This window comes from Cynoglossus semilaevis, chromosome 15 (assembly GCF_000523025.1).
Source record: "Cynoglossus semilaevis isolate Cse_v1.0 chromosome 15, Cse_v1.0, whole genome shotgun sequence".
In the NCBI taxonomy this organism is placed as follows: Eukaryota; Metazoa; Chordata; class Actinopteri; order Pleuronectiformes; family Cynoglossidae; genus Cynoglossus; species Cynoglossus semilaevis.
In genome coordinates, this window is record NC_024321.1 from 8,470,323 (window position 1) to 8,484,174 (window position 13,852).

At 40.8% G+C, this 13,852-nt stretch overlaps 3 protein-coding genes and 1 non-coding gene across 5 annotated transcripts in view; 3 read left to right on the forward strand and 1 right to left on the reverse strand.

The window, feature by feature from the left end:
- The window catches only part of tgfbi (transforming growth factor, beta-induced), a 12,160-nt gene extending 8,330 nt beyond the window's left edge, over positions 1 to 3,830 (reverse strand). Inside the window, exons 1-2 of the mRNA XM_008326822.2 lie at positions 3,596 to 3,830; positions 2,973 to 3,071 (exon numbers count right to left, since the gene is read on the reverse strand). Of these exons, the coding sequence (XP_008325044.1) occupies positions 2,973 to 3,071; positions 3,596 to 3,714 (218 nt within the window). The 5' untranslated portion in view covers positions 3,715 to 3,830. The remainder of the gene's footprint in view (positions 1 to 2,972; positions 3,072 to 3,595) is intronic.
- Positions 3,831 to 6,911: 3,081 nt separating this feature from the next.
- Positions 6,912 to 11,410, forward strand: stard15 (StAR-related lipid transfer (START) domain containing 15). Its single transcript, XM_008326823.3, has 6 exons — positions 6,912 to 7,380; positions 8,993 to 9,140; positions 9,241 to 9,344; positions 9,772 to 9,889; positions 9,994 to 10,046; positions 11,009 to 11,410. Exons 1-6 carry the CDS (start codon positions 7,234 to 7,236, stop codon positions 11,222 to 11,224), a joined length of 786 nt encoding a protein of 261 aa, XP_008325045.1. The 5' UTR covers positions 6,912 to 7,233; the 3' UTR covers positions 11,225 to 11,410.
- On the forward strand, positions 7,869 to 7,950 carry trnas-gcu (transfer RNA serine (anticodon GCU)). Its single transcript has one exon. It is a non-coding gene; the product is annotated as a tRNA-Ser (tRNA).
- Positions 11,411 to 12,247: 837 nt separating the features above from the next.
- The window catches only part of arap3 (ArfGAP with RhoGAP domain, ankyrin repeat and PH domain 3), a 17,485-nt gene continuing 15,880 nt past the window's right edge, over positions 12,248 to 13,852 (forward strand). The window contains exon 1 of one of the 2 annotated variants that reach the window (XM_025063008.1): positions 12,248 to 12,529. The gene's annotated coding sequence lies outside the window, so the exon portion shown is untranslated. The remainder of the gene's footprint in view (positions 12,530 to 13,852) is intronic. The other variant, XM_008326824.3, reaches the window with a different exon arrangement.

Sequence of the window (13,852 nt, forward strand, 5' to 3'; positions counted from 1 at the left end):
GCCCCCACCCCACCCTGGACAGAATGATTCGGTTACCCGTGACACATGATGGACATGACTGAAATTTTGTGAGGTGGAAAGTAAAGAAACAAAATGAAACCTGAAACTTAAAAAAAATAATATTATAAGCACTAGTGAAGAAAAGGAATTACAGAATTAGAGTTACATCCAAAAAACGTTGTCATGACTTTAAAGACAGAAGTTAGCTGATAAAAACTTCCCAGAGAGCTGCAGCTCTAAAACATCATCTCCCTTTTCTCCTCTCAGTTTTGTCCTCTCCTCAGGCTCTTCTCTAATTGGTCATTTTCCGTCTCTTTGCTCTCAGTACTACTGTCCTTTGGCCAAAGTCGTCTTGGTATAGACGGGAATTTTAAAACAGAAGAGTTCTCGGTCTCCTGCAGCGTCCAATCACAGCAGAGTAAAACGTAAACAGATGGAGATCAGCTACTGACACGCTGCGTGAGTGTGTCAATGTGTGTGTGTGCGTTGGCACACACTGGAGTGATTATCAAAGCAGATGGAAACTCAACTCCACTTTGTTCTCCACATAAACAAAAATGGCCGCCATGGATTTCTATCCAAACGAACAGTGAAAGGTCGTGGGGGTTTCGGAAGCTTCCAGATGAAAAATCCTGGAGCGATGAGCTCCCCAGGACCACTCAATGATGTTTCCAGAGACACGTGAATATGTGTGTCTTCAGCGTGACTGTCCAGCTACATTAAAGGGGAAGTTACAGGTTTTTTGTGATGTGGCAATTATCAGCAAGTTCTCTGTAAACCAGTAGACAAAAAAGTGATTTCACAACAAACCTTCTTCTACAACCGACAATCATCTGCTCAAAGAGTGCCCCTTTGACCACTAGGCCGCGGTCTGCTGCAAAATGATGTGCAAAGACTCAGCAACTAGCAGGGAAAACAGGACGCCCAATCTAAGCCATTAAAGAAAAGAATCAGATTAAACTTCCTCAAGAGAAGACATTCATTACATCATCTGACCAAAAGCCTTTTCACGAAGAACTACTACATTAATAATGTGTTTTCTCTCCCATTCCAAAGTCCATAGAGAAAGTCAACATTTTTAGCCTTCAGGGATAAATGCCTCGTGTAGTCAGTTTATCTAATTGGAACAAGCTTTCACACACAAATGTTACCAAAATACACACTGGAACTCACTTTTAAAGGAGGCAGTTGATTGAAATTGCTGTTTGCAATTATGTGAAATCACTGATTTTCTCCACAGGCTTCTTTGTGAGAGAATCGCTGTAAGAAACAGCTGACTCACAGCAACACAAGCCATGAGGCAAGAAACTGTACCTATCCTTAAGCTGACATAGATTTTGTGAGTTAATAACATGTAATTTAACCCCGTAGTCTCCACAGCGCCCGTCACCTGGCAGAGACCCCGTCTGTCTCCTGCTCTGCTGACTTTAAAAAGTAAAATGAATCTTTAACATGTCTGACCCTGACTGTGGTTATAAAACCCTGATGTCATATAGGTGGGCGGGGTCTCAGTAGTAAAATGAATCTTCAGAGTGGACGTTAGGTCTGGAGTCTCAGGAGAAAGCGAGGGGGTGAGTTATAGCGGGAGTTGCACTTTATGAGTCTTCCTTCTGTTGACCTGCGACCTGTTGAACCTTTTACAAAGACGGGACTGTTCTCTGCACGCATGCACATTCACATACACACTTCAAACACCACACAGCCGTGTGTGTAAATGCAATTAAATCATCAGTGATAAGACCTGAGTGCTTTTACTGAGTGGTGTGTGTGTGTGTGTGTGTGAGGGCAAAAGAGAAATTCCCTCTTTTCCAGTTTGCTGTTCAGTTTCCATGTAAATGAAAGAAACTGTTTGTGGGAAACTTCCACACAACCTTAGAGGCAAAATGAAAGACTTTCAGATGCAGGAGACACGTGGTTGTGTGGATCTATTTTTTGTTTACTTAACATTTTTAAATGTTAAAATATCAAGCTGTTGAAACTAGGGAGAGAGAAGTAAAAGTCCAAGTATGGATAAAATGCAAAAGTAAATAAGTGCAATGGAAACAGACTGCAAGAAAGAAGCATGAAGTTAAGGAGAAAAACGTGGGAAATGTTGGATGAGAGGAAGTGAGAGTGAACTGATGAAGAAACCACAACATTCTTTCACGTTAATGCCAATGGAAAGGATCAGAACAATAATAAAGAGAATAATAACTGCAACTGCTGCGGTGACCGCCGTCTCCACCTCCAGGGCTTCGAACAAAGAACTAAACCCCCAGATATTTACTCCACAGCCATCACTGGATATAATTGTTAATGCGCAGTTATCTTCAGCTGCTTTTGTTGAAGATTTGTCAAACTTTTATAAACATTCTAATATGGCTAAAAAAGAAAAAGCTGAAAAGAGAAGAACCTCAGAGACTGGCTGTAGCTGTGTCATAGATCTGACTGTGAACGAGCAAGACTTCAAGCTGCAATATTCAGGAATTTCCTGAAAAATACACCTGAGAATCTCAAAAAAAAAAAACAACCCAAAAACATGTTTAGTCATTCAAATAGGCCCTTGGTGAAGTCTAAACTCAAAGAAGAAAGAGCCATGAGTACCAGGAGCCCTTCCTGCTGTTATTATATGCTGACTCAGACCACAGACGGTACATTAACGATGTCCTCTCTGCTTCCTTTTTTTTTTTTTTTTTTTTTTTTTAGGAAGCTCCAGGGATAGGACCAGGTAGGGAGTGATGGGGTGGAGTTCAAAGGTCATGAGGGGAATCACCAGCCTCCAAACGTACACAGGACTGTACTCAGGTCTTGTCCCATTATGTTTTTTTAATGTATTTCTACTACCTGTCTCAGGTAATGTTAGGCCACTTATATGTTTAGTTGGTAAACATTGAAAGAAAAGCACTGGAGATACACATGTGTAATTGACACAAATGGACAAATGTGCTGTCCTCCATTGACGTTACACAGGACACGAGCAAGTGTGGACTCACGTGGGTTTCCCGCAGACCTTGCGGTGGTACCACTGTTTACAGTTGGTGAAGTATTTCTTATCGGTGCCTTTGATCTGCTGCATGGCACAAACATTTGGTCTGAAAGACAAAAGACACAAAGGGACATGTCTTTACATGGTGTAGCGGACAAAAGAGAATCAGAAAATATACCCACATAAGAAAATACAATTTTTGATAAGGTCTGTAAGAGACAACCGATCCGAACATGCAATGACATGTATGCTCTCTATGTCAGGACATGTCCCTGTACAGTCTGAGTGAAGACATCTCTATAACAGTGTGTAAGACAGACACTGTAGGTCCTTCGACGGGGGACAGACCGTCTTTGTTTTTCTGCAGTTATGAGGACAAGAAGTGCCTCACTGAAGTGATGGGGACGGGGACATGTAGAAATGCAGAGACACACATGTGTTACTGATTGTCATTTATGTCAACATATTGTCCACACATGCACAGCCTAATGGGGAGATTGAAATGTTGGATTTAAAATGGGAAAAGACCAGTTGTGCAGAAAGGTGATAACAGTGATAATTGGCCATTTTTGTGTTTCCTGTAACGCAAAGACAGAAGGTAATGAAGAAGAAAAGTGAAAGAAAACTCACCCCTGCTGTCGTCCTCTGATCCTGCTGTGCTGCAGAACAGCCTGATACGGAGATCGGGCCACACATATGGTCAGAAACAGGGAAAGCACCAGAATCGAACCCAGAACACAGGCCTTCATTTCTAATGTCTGTGCTGGACGAAACTAAAACACACAACCTTTAATGAGTGGATCTACTTTCTGCTGCTGCTGCTGAAACTTTTCTTCCTCTTTTTCCTGCACACTCAGACAGTGAGTGGCTGCAACTGATTTATACTGGGATGTGGAGGAGGAGGAGGAGGAGGAGAGAGGGCAGAGGGGAGGGTCGGGATGTCAAATATCCAGAGGAAGAGGAAAACGCACATCTTTCAGTCAAAGAGAAAAACATGACAGGGTGGAGGGGTGTGTGTGTGTGTGTGTGTGTGTGTGTGTGTGTGTGTGGGGGGGGGGGGGGTGGGGTTTTTGATTGTTTTGGTTCGTGTGCTTCAGAAATTGAAAAGCTGGATGCAGCAGTGATGTTATGCAAGAACAGGAAAAACAATCCAAAGTGATGGTGAAGCAACAGAACTCCATCATTGACTGTAATAATTGATTTTGTGTCTGTCTCCAGCCGTCCTCTCTCTGTCTCTCTGTATCTGCTTGTGAACTGTCAGTGGCTGGACTTAAAAACCTGACTGCACATGACCATTTGTGAGCAGGTAGTAGTTAGTGACAGACAGCTAACTGTGTGACCTGAATACCACCACCTCCTCCTCTCTGAAACTTGGGGTTTTTTCCACTTGTAAAAACTTTAGAAGAGGAAAATATTTGAAATATTTTACAATTAGTCTGCAGGACGTCTAGGTTTATGACCAAGTGTCAGACAGTGAAGTCAGCGGCAGACACTGAATGCTGCGAGCGAACGGTGATGCGTCATTACTGTAAATGCAGCGAGTGTGGACAGCAAAGGGAATGAATACAGGGAATGAATACAGCAGGAGTGGGCAGTAAATGCAACCTCAGCAGTAGTCAGTGAACATAGCAGCAGACAGTCAAAGCAACAGCGGTTACTGTCAGACAATGAGCTCAGAACGCAGCAGATGTCACAGTGGACACAGCAGGCTGGACACTAAGGCAAACGGGGCATTGGGTCAGTAGGTCACAGTAACATTTAGAGTAGAGTAGAGTAGAGTAGAGTAGAGTAGAGTAGAGTAGGGCTTTATTCATCCCCCTTGGGGGAAACATATACATTTACGACTGTCGCGCATTTTTAACATGTGAAGCACTCAAGCGTCCAGGCACGTTTTTGTCTGAACTTGAAGGTAGAGGTTCTGTTTACAGCAAAAAGATTCAGGTAAAAAAGAAGAAACGGTGTGATGTTCTTTACTGTGTGTTTGTGTGTGTGTGTGTGTGTGCTAGCTTTTCACACTACTCAACAAAGTCTTGGCATCAGTGAGTGAAAGCAACTCCCTCTGACCCCTGACCTCTGACAACATCTGCTGGAAACTTAAAAACAAAGACCTTCTGTGTCTCACACACACACACAGACACACACACTGACTTCCATTTTTTGTAAAACCAAACCTGAACCGTATCACTATATCTAACCAAAACTCATTCCACGTGTTCCTCTACGCCTAACCCCACAACAACTCACATCTTTGTTCAGATGTGAGTCATAAAATGTAGGTTCTGCCTCATTAGGGTAGAGTGTAGGTGCTCATGAGGACTACTAGTTGAAATCACTAACAATGTCATAGTTTGTACCTAAAAGTGTTGTTTGTTGTTAAATAGGTGATAGATTATAATCATATTATGGGTAAGGCAGAGAAATAGAGTGACAGAATGTTAGAGTAAAGCTCGTTTCTGGCAAAAATAAGCATTAAGCTGTTGCTAAAGTTTCGTCGAATTTATAAAAAAGGAAAATATTTATTTTATTTTATTTATTAACAAGTTACAGGCATTTAGAAGCATCCTTAAAATCAGTGTTTTTCTCAGGAGGATACGCATACCACTGGTGGTACTTTGGCACCCTCCAGTGGCAAACGGGGGTTCTGATTTATATAATTAGTGATGTACGACTCAATCATTTACGGAACAAGTTGCTGCGCCATGTTTTCACCGTCTTGACGCTTTTGACGATGTACTGCTGACGTGCCAAAAGATGACGTGTTAACTAGTGGTCAACTCCAGGTGCTCTTCTCTCGTTTCTCCTCCAAAACCAAAACATGTCATGTAAACACGCCTCTTATATTTTTTAAAAACATACTACTTTGCTTCTCGTAATTATCAATTTAACCATTACAGGTTTGTGACTTATGCTCGGAAGTTTTCATCAACGACACAAGCAGCAGAGCGTTGAACAAAACGTTAATATATTCAACATATACTAATAATACTGTTACATAAGTACGGGTTTGGAAAGGGTAAGGGCGACAAAATGATTTTAAAATAGAAAAAGAAAGATGAATATGACACACAAACTAATACACGGGCATATGTTAGCGGTTCGCTGACATATTTGAACTGTTTAGTGCTTATTTACGTACTGACAATATATAAACTTGCCGTTATCTGTCACTAATTGGACAGATTAGCACTAACCACAATTGCCGCTAGGGGAGCAGCAATGCAGGTGTAAGTAATGTCTTATTTCTTTACATTCTCTGGCTTAGACCAGACCAAATAAGTATGGATGACCATACTTGTTTTCAAAGTGTGAAGGTGAAAATAACACCACAATTATTATATTTATATATATACAATGTGTATAATAATATATACTGTGGATTAAATAAGTTGCGTTACAACCAGCATGTCCATTTACAGAACTTTGTTGAATGTCATTCGTTTAGTGGGTAAGCATGTTTTAAAATGATGATGTTGATGCCTCAGGTTTGATGTTTCAGTTTTGTTGCTGCAGAGACCGCTGCTGACACCTGATTCTTCGGCTCTGCTCACTGCGTCACCTGAACAACAGGTGTCAGTTACTCCTGTTGGTGATGCATTCATGTACAGCTCAGTTAAAGACAGACCTCATCTATCCCCTGTGTTTGTGTCATACAAGTTGTGATGGTCAACTTTACAAAATACACTGAAAGCAGCATTTGCAAAGACAACGGTTGACCATAGATGGTCCTTCAAGAAGATGAGTCACTCTGATACCTGATTCAGCAACCACAGAGAAAGTCATTTTATTGGTTATGTTCACTTTGGTCTGATTATTATTGATCGTCTATAATTTAAATTATTTTTGTTCTTGTGATTATTTTGTAACTCTTGTTCTTTCTGTCTCTTTTTTTGTGCTGAAGTCAGATGTATAGGTTTGGCAACCTGATCATGAGCATCTGATCTCATCTGTGTTTCCTGGAATCTAGGCCGTAGTGAGGGTTCTTTGAAATGTGTCTTACCTGTGCTGTGGTCAGGATAGGTGAGGAAACAGAATTGCAGTTAGGTACAGACTGGTCAGTGGACAGCTAGTCTCCGGTGTCCTCTTCCTCTGAATCTTCACGTGAAGACTGTATTTGTTTTAACAGCAGCGGGTCTATGACAACACAGTTTAAGTGATCATATGTGTATGAGGCTGTCAGCAGCGCCAAATGGAGGGGTCACACTGATCTGAACCTCCTTAACCTTCTCTCCTGCTCATCCCTATCGTCTTCGCTGGTATTCTTTGAGAAGATGTCTGTTCAGATACCAGACGACTCAGACTTCTCCTCCTTCAAAGATCAATGTCTAAACTTAGATGGATGGACAAGTCGCTACAATAAAGGAGGTGTAACGGTCTGGTGTCGAGATGAGGACAGCAAAACAGTCCAGAAAATCAAGGTCAGTAACAAAGTTTATAGTTCAGTTTATACAAAACCCTTAAAACTTTCGACCTAATAATAATAATAATTTGTCGAACGGTTGCAGTATCCAAATATTGCTAACTAATTAACCTAACAGTAAAAGTTGTAACAATTAATTGAACGAAAAAATAAAATAAAGGACCAATATATTAAAAACGCCGAGGGCAACAGCACGCATACGATTATTGTTTATAATGTTTATGTAAGTACCAAAATAGAAATGAACACCCTAAAAGCTAACCGTTCATTTTAAAATAAAACGATTGACTAGTAATGCGGAGTACAAATAGTACCACTCCTGGTCAAAGTTTTAATCAGAAGTTTAACCCATGAGTAATAAAAGTTATAATTGAAAAGCAGACATTAGCGTTCAGCATTGTCAACTTAATTTACCATTTTAATCTTATATGCAAGACAACGTCTTTGGCAATATCTTAACCAATCACAACACTCGCTCGGTCATGTGACGAGGTGGCCGAGTGGTTAAGGCGATGGACTGCTAATCCATTGTGCTCTGCACGCGTGGGTTCGAATCCCATCCTCGTCGAAAGATTTTCTTTTTATATTTTATAATATTATTATTGTTTATATTTATTATATTGTTAGTTTTAGATCAAATTTCCATCTTTAGGCGGAAAAACATTAGCGATATATTTTAATGAATTGGGTAAGCTGAGAAAAGTTGATATAAACAGGATTGCTCACAACAGAGAGGGGGATACTGTCAAACACTTTTGTTATTAAATTTTAACTTTTAATTAAGGTAATTGAATATATTGAGGTGTAGAGGTGTAGCCTACGGTTATTACCAGTCCGAACGAATCTAAAAGCGCACCATAATAGTCATAGTTTGCAAAACAGTTTCACGGACGGAAGGTATTGACTTCGTCTCATACGACAATTTGATTGGTGAAAATTGTCAATTGGCGAAGAAAATAGCCCCTGATTGCGTATGGTAACATTGATTAAAAAAATCACATGATTTCGAAATGCATAAGTTCGAAATGTTTTGGGGGTTTTTTATTCCCGAGGGTCCGTCAACCCGCCCCAAAAAGAAGTACGAATGAAACGCATTAATTTAGCGTATTATTTGTTTAGTAATGTGTTTGTGTGCTAGGTTTTATGTGAATATACTCCATGTGCATTCTGATATCAGAAAATGTCACTATACTGTAAAGAGAGATACAGAGACAGGTCGACACATGGAAACTGCAAAATGGTTCTTCTCATCTCAGGAAAACAGTGGACAGTATAGATAAAGATGCACACTGATGGATGAGCAGTGGAAAGAGACAGAGACAGACAAAGACATATAGCCACTGATGGACAGACAAAATGTTCATGAATGATTCAGCTGCTGTAGAGTCGTGCTGATTGAGTTACATGGAAAAAAGAGATGCGTTCTACAGTAACATGACACACACAAGCGCACACACACACACACCAGTCTGTCTCTTACCACAGACAGATAGGTGTGCTGATAACTCGTTTAAACAAAGGCCCAGATAACCATCCCTTTTGTCTCCCTCACTTTGTCTCCTTCTCTTCTGTCCTCTCTGTGTTTCTGTCCTTCCTGTGTCCATCCACAGATGAAGATTGTGTGTAAGGATGTGAAGGCAGAGACAGTCTATGATGTCCTGCATGACACGAGCTACCGCAAGAAGTGGGACACCAACATGATCGACACGTATGATATTGCTCGGCTGACGGTCAACGCCGACGTGGGATATTACTCCTGTTAGTGTGGACAGATCAAAGACGTAGCTTCCTTCCATTTTTACTACAGTTAACCACTAGTGTCAACCGTGTATGTGTGTGTCTTTGTATGTCTCCATAGGGAAATCTCCTTACCCTCTGAAGAACAGAGATTTTGTTACTATGAGGTCATGGCTCCCTCTCGGCAACGACTACCTGATCATTAATTACTCTGTCAAACACCCGGTGAGGAAATGTCTCAGTCGGATTGTCCCTGTCCATGTGCATGTAATTCAGGACTCACTAGTCATGTTAGACCTCCCTGTCGTAGGCAGAGGTCAATATGTTTATCCGTCTTCAAACAACTCGATAGTTGCTTTTTCTGCAGTTGTATTCATAACGATACCTGGTGTAGCTTTGAGCATCATGTCAAATAAGGCCTAGTCCTGTGAGGGATTTTCCTATCACTCTTCTTCTTCTACATGTAACTGCAGTGTATTTGCTATAATGAGGGCAGCACTTTGGAAACTTGACTCTGCATCATAGTGTGGTATAAAGTTCAGGAAGACATAACCACTGGACTTCTCTACTTGCCTCAGCACAGTTGCCTTTTATGGATAATTACTGACAGAGCCCTAACCCAATTCCTTTACTTGTGTGTCTTTGTATGTAGCAACACCCCCCTAAGAAGGACTATGTCCGAGCCGTGTCTCTACTGACCGGATACCTGATCCAGTCCAATGGAGCCAACTGCTCCACTCTCTACTACCTGACCCAGGTGGACCCAAGAGGTGACACACACACACCACAAGATATCCACATAACCTCTGTGAACGACTCGGATGATGTCACAAAGACACCTCAGACGATAATCCCTTGTTCTCTGTGTATCCAGGTTCTTTACCAAAGTGGGTTGTCAATAGAGTCTCTCAGTTTGTGGCTCCAAAGGTAAAACTGTCGGTCATGACTTTCTCTGCATGCCTCCATATTCAGCTGTCGTTTTAGAGAACGTCTATCTAACGTCTTCTAGAGAACGAGAATGTCTTTCCACCTTCCCAAGCACTTGTAGTTTTCCAGGTTGAAAATCAGGCACTTTCTCAAAAACATTAAAATCAGTGACCAAGCCAATCTTTGTTTATTTTCTATATTTCCACAATTCTGCTTCTTGCAAAATGTCTGGAGCCTAGAGGTTGGATGTGGTCGGAGGAGATATATCTGAGCAATTACTTTTCTAGATCATATTGGAAAGGTGGATAAAACAGGCACTGCACCATACACATGATTAATAAAATGTATTGAATTTTTATTTTCTAAGTAAGATTAGAGCTACATTTAGTATATATACATCCATGTACAATGCTGTGCAAACATGACAGGTGGGTGTGTTCATGTACAAGAAGCTTTCCTGGGCTTTTTGAATGATTTGAATAAGTACATTAATGAGGAAAAATCAACATGTGGTTTTGAGTCCCCTGGAAAGGGTGGAGTCGTCCCTTTGTGGCTAGGAAGCATGCCCTCCTAGCTGAGCAGGTTTAGCAGCCTGGCTACCCCACAAAGCAAGGCACAGCCAACAGCTGCCCCATCTGGGATTTTAGAGAACATCCACTTTTACCTCTGCTCTACTAGAACATGCCTACCTCACTGTGTATTCCTGGGTCTTATTTCTCTTAAAAGACATAGCAGTGTCACATTGCATGGTGTTTGACTGTGTGAAGAAGGAAATGTCTCTCTTTCTCAGCACATCTACCAACGTCTCTGTACTGCGACCAGATGTCTTATCCTAACATGGGGATGTGTTCTTAGAAGGGAGGTTTACTGTCCCACAAAGTCTTCCTGTGTTTCTGTAGATCAAGACTTAGATGGCACATAACATTGTCCTATCCCCCCATGTCTCTGTGTCTTTTCCTCAGGCAATGAGGAAGATCTACAAGGCTGCGGTCAAGTATCCAGAGTGGAAGCGTAAACATGATCCAGGTTTGAAGCCATGGATGTTTCCAGAACAGAACACACTGCCCAGCATCGCTGCATCGGAGCTGACGCTGCAGCGTGCAGACTCTCTGGAGAACATTGACGAGAGCGGGCTCAGTGAGGAGAAGACTCGCCATAGCGACGATGATGAAAGTTAAATGCCACCAAGTCTTCCCTCTGTTTGTGTGTGTTTGTTTTAAAAGAGGTGATGTCATTGTCCCATAATGAGATCATCAATAACTTGTTCATAATTCAGCACGATATATTTTTTTCTGTGTGTTCTGTTTGTTTTTGGCAGGTCTAACCAAATAAAATAAAATACAATAAACAGATGTATGAAACTTACATTTAAGTCACCATTTTATTACTCCTGTTCAACTGCTTGGTAACTATGGCCTCTCTCACTCTATATATTTAGTATATCGTAGATGGTTGCTGCAGTGTTGGCGCTCTCTGCTGCAACTTTAGATCTTTTATATATGATATGATAATGATCAATTGCTGCCTTCTTCACTGAGTTTAAAAGTAATTTCATATTGTGACAAATGCGACACTAATTGCGTCAACTCGACGCTAGTTAAGCTAAATGACTAAAACAGATGGTTTTATTGTAGTCACTACATAGTAGGGTCCGAAGATGACCACTTGGTGGCACTGCTGCAGCGGTTAGGATAATGTCACTCTTGAGCAGTGAGGAGGTCTGGTTTTCCTGCTGGGATGCCAAAGGTCATGTGACCTCATTCTGCCGCTGTAGGCCGGATTCTTGCTGTCGTATTGTATTGTTTCAGATAGTTCCTGTTTCCTGTCTGATTGTTGTTCAGCAGAAAGAAGGAAACGCCAAAGGACAGGACACAGGGTCCACGTGTCCACAGAGGATGTCCTCAACAAAACACTCGACCCACACCCAAAGACCTGGGCCTGGTTCTGTACTAACTCTTTGTTCTGACTCTCCAGCCTTGGTCAATTTACACTGCATGTCGAAGCATTACATAGATAAAAATGCATCATGTGATCTGAAAACGTTAAACTTCATATGATGCCTTGTAATTATTCAGGACATAGATTTAAATGCTCATTATTTAAACCATTTTTCATATGGTACGCTAAATTTAGTCACCCGGAAATATTTTTATTACATGTTAACATGTGATATTCGGTTGGTTTTAACTCCAACACACTGCCTTCCATAATTTTACAGCTTTATGTGGCGCTCAAAGCTTTTATTGTGAAAATAAATGACCGGATGTCGTCCCAACTTCGCAGTGCTATGCTTTAATTGTGAAACTTTAGCCGGGAATTGATGTTAAATATTGTAACTTTATTTTCCTCCCTCAACAGCAAGTCTGTGTGAGGCGAGCCCAAGGTTCAGAGACCTGCACAGACCAGAGACCTGCTGGGACTAGAAATACGGGCTCCGGAGACCTGGACTTAGACCAGGACCCAGAACCCAACCCGGATCAGAGGTGAGACACTTCATAGTAGAAACGTGTGTGTGCGCGTTGTGTGCGGGTGCGTGTGTCTATGAGCGAAAGAGAGGGGCGGTAAAGTCCTGCAGGAAGCAGTCTGTCCTGTTCTGGTTCTGGTTCTGCGGGTCTGGGGTCCGAGCCGGGGCTCTTTGTCAAAGTATTGACTTTATTGAGGCAGGTGTCAGAGGACTCTGAGTCAGGAATGACGGCACAGGAGTCAGAAATCAGGACGGGATTCCTCTTTGTTATCAGATTTTTTTTTTTAAAATATCTTTTTGTAAAAGTGTAAAACATTTACAGACCAGCATACATTGCCGCTCAACAGTTAGGATGTCGGTGTTTGAAAATTAAATAAAATATTATCCGGAAATGTAACAAAATACAACATGTTATCGCAAAAACTATAACAAATATAAATATACCAAAATTGAAGTAAAAAAAGTTACAGTTTACTTTTTTATTTCTGTACAAAGAGAAGGACAGCTATTTTATGTTAATATTTTAAATAAAACAGAATTGCAGGTGTTTAATGTGCAAAAATAATGTCGAACAGTTTTATTGTTCATTGTTACTTAAATAAAGTAGTGTAGTCTGTTTAAGACACTTACAAACGTTCTATACGTTTAAAATAAAAATAAGTCTGCAATATTTAAAAAAAGTTTAAATCAGCACTTTATGAATGGTCAGATACAAAACATTAGCCGTAGTTTCAATCATAAGATAAAAAATGACCAGGAAAATGGAAGTTCCACTACCGACTTTTTGAGAGCTGTTTTATAACTGTGTGAAACGACGCTGCACACTGCTAGCCTAATATATATATTGTGGACTATTTGTTATATTGCCCATAATTTGAATATTTCTGTGCTGTTTCTATATTAGTCGTGACTGTCATTATTTAGCTACATTCCTAATTATTTTCATTCCATCACAGTTTCTGCCTGTCTTTTTTATTATTTTTATAACTCAATTTCCCACATCTGTCCAATCTTTAAAAATTCCAGTTCAACACCATAGCCCCTTCATTCCATATTAGTTTAAATGTACATTTGCCTTGTTCATACAATGATTTGCTGTTCCACTTCATCCCTTCATTTATTTAAACATTGCCCACCCTTGTTTCTGATTAATTGTACACAGTCCCGCCCCTAACTTCACCCCTATCATTTTTCATTGAGCCATCTCTTTAATCTTTGGGATATCCTTATCACCCCCACCTTTTTTTTTTTTACCATCCAACACCCTTTTTTGTCCAAGTTACATTGTCCCACCATTGTTCCTCACTGTTTTTTGCATTGACCCACCCCATTCCTCACATTT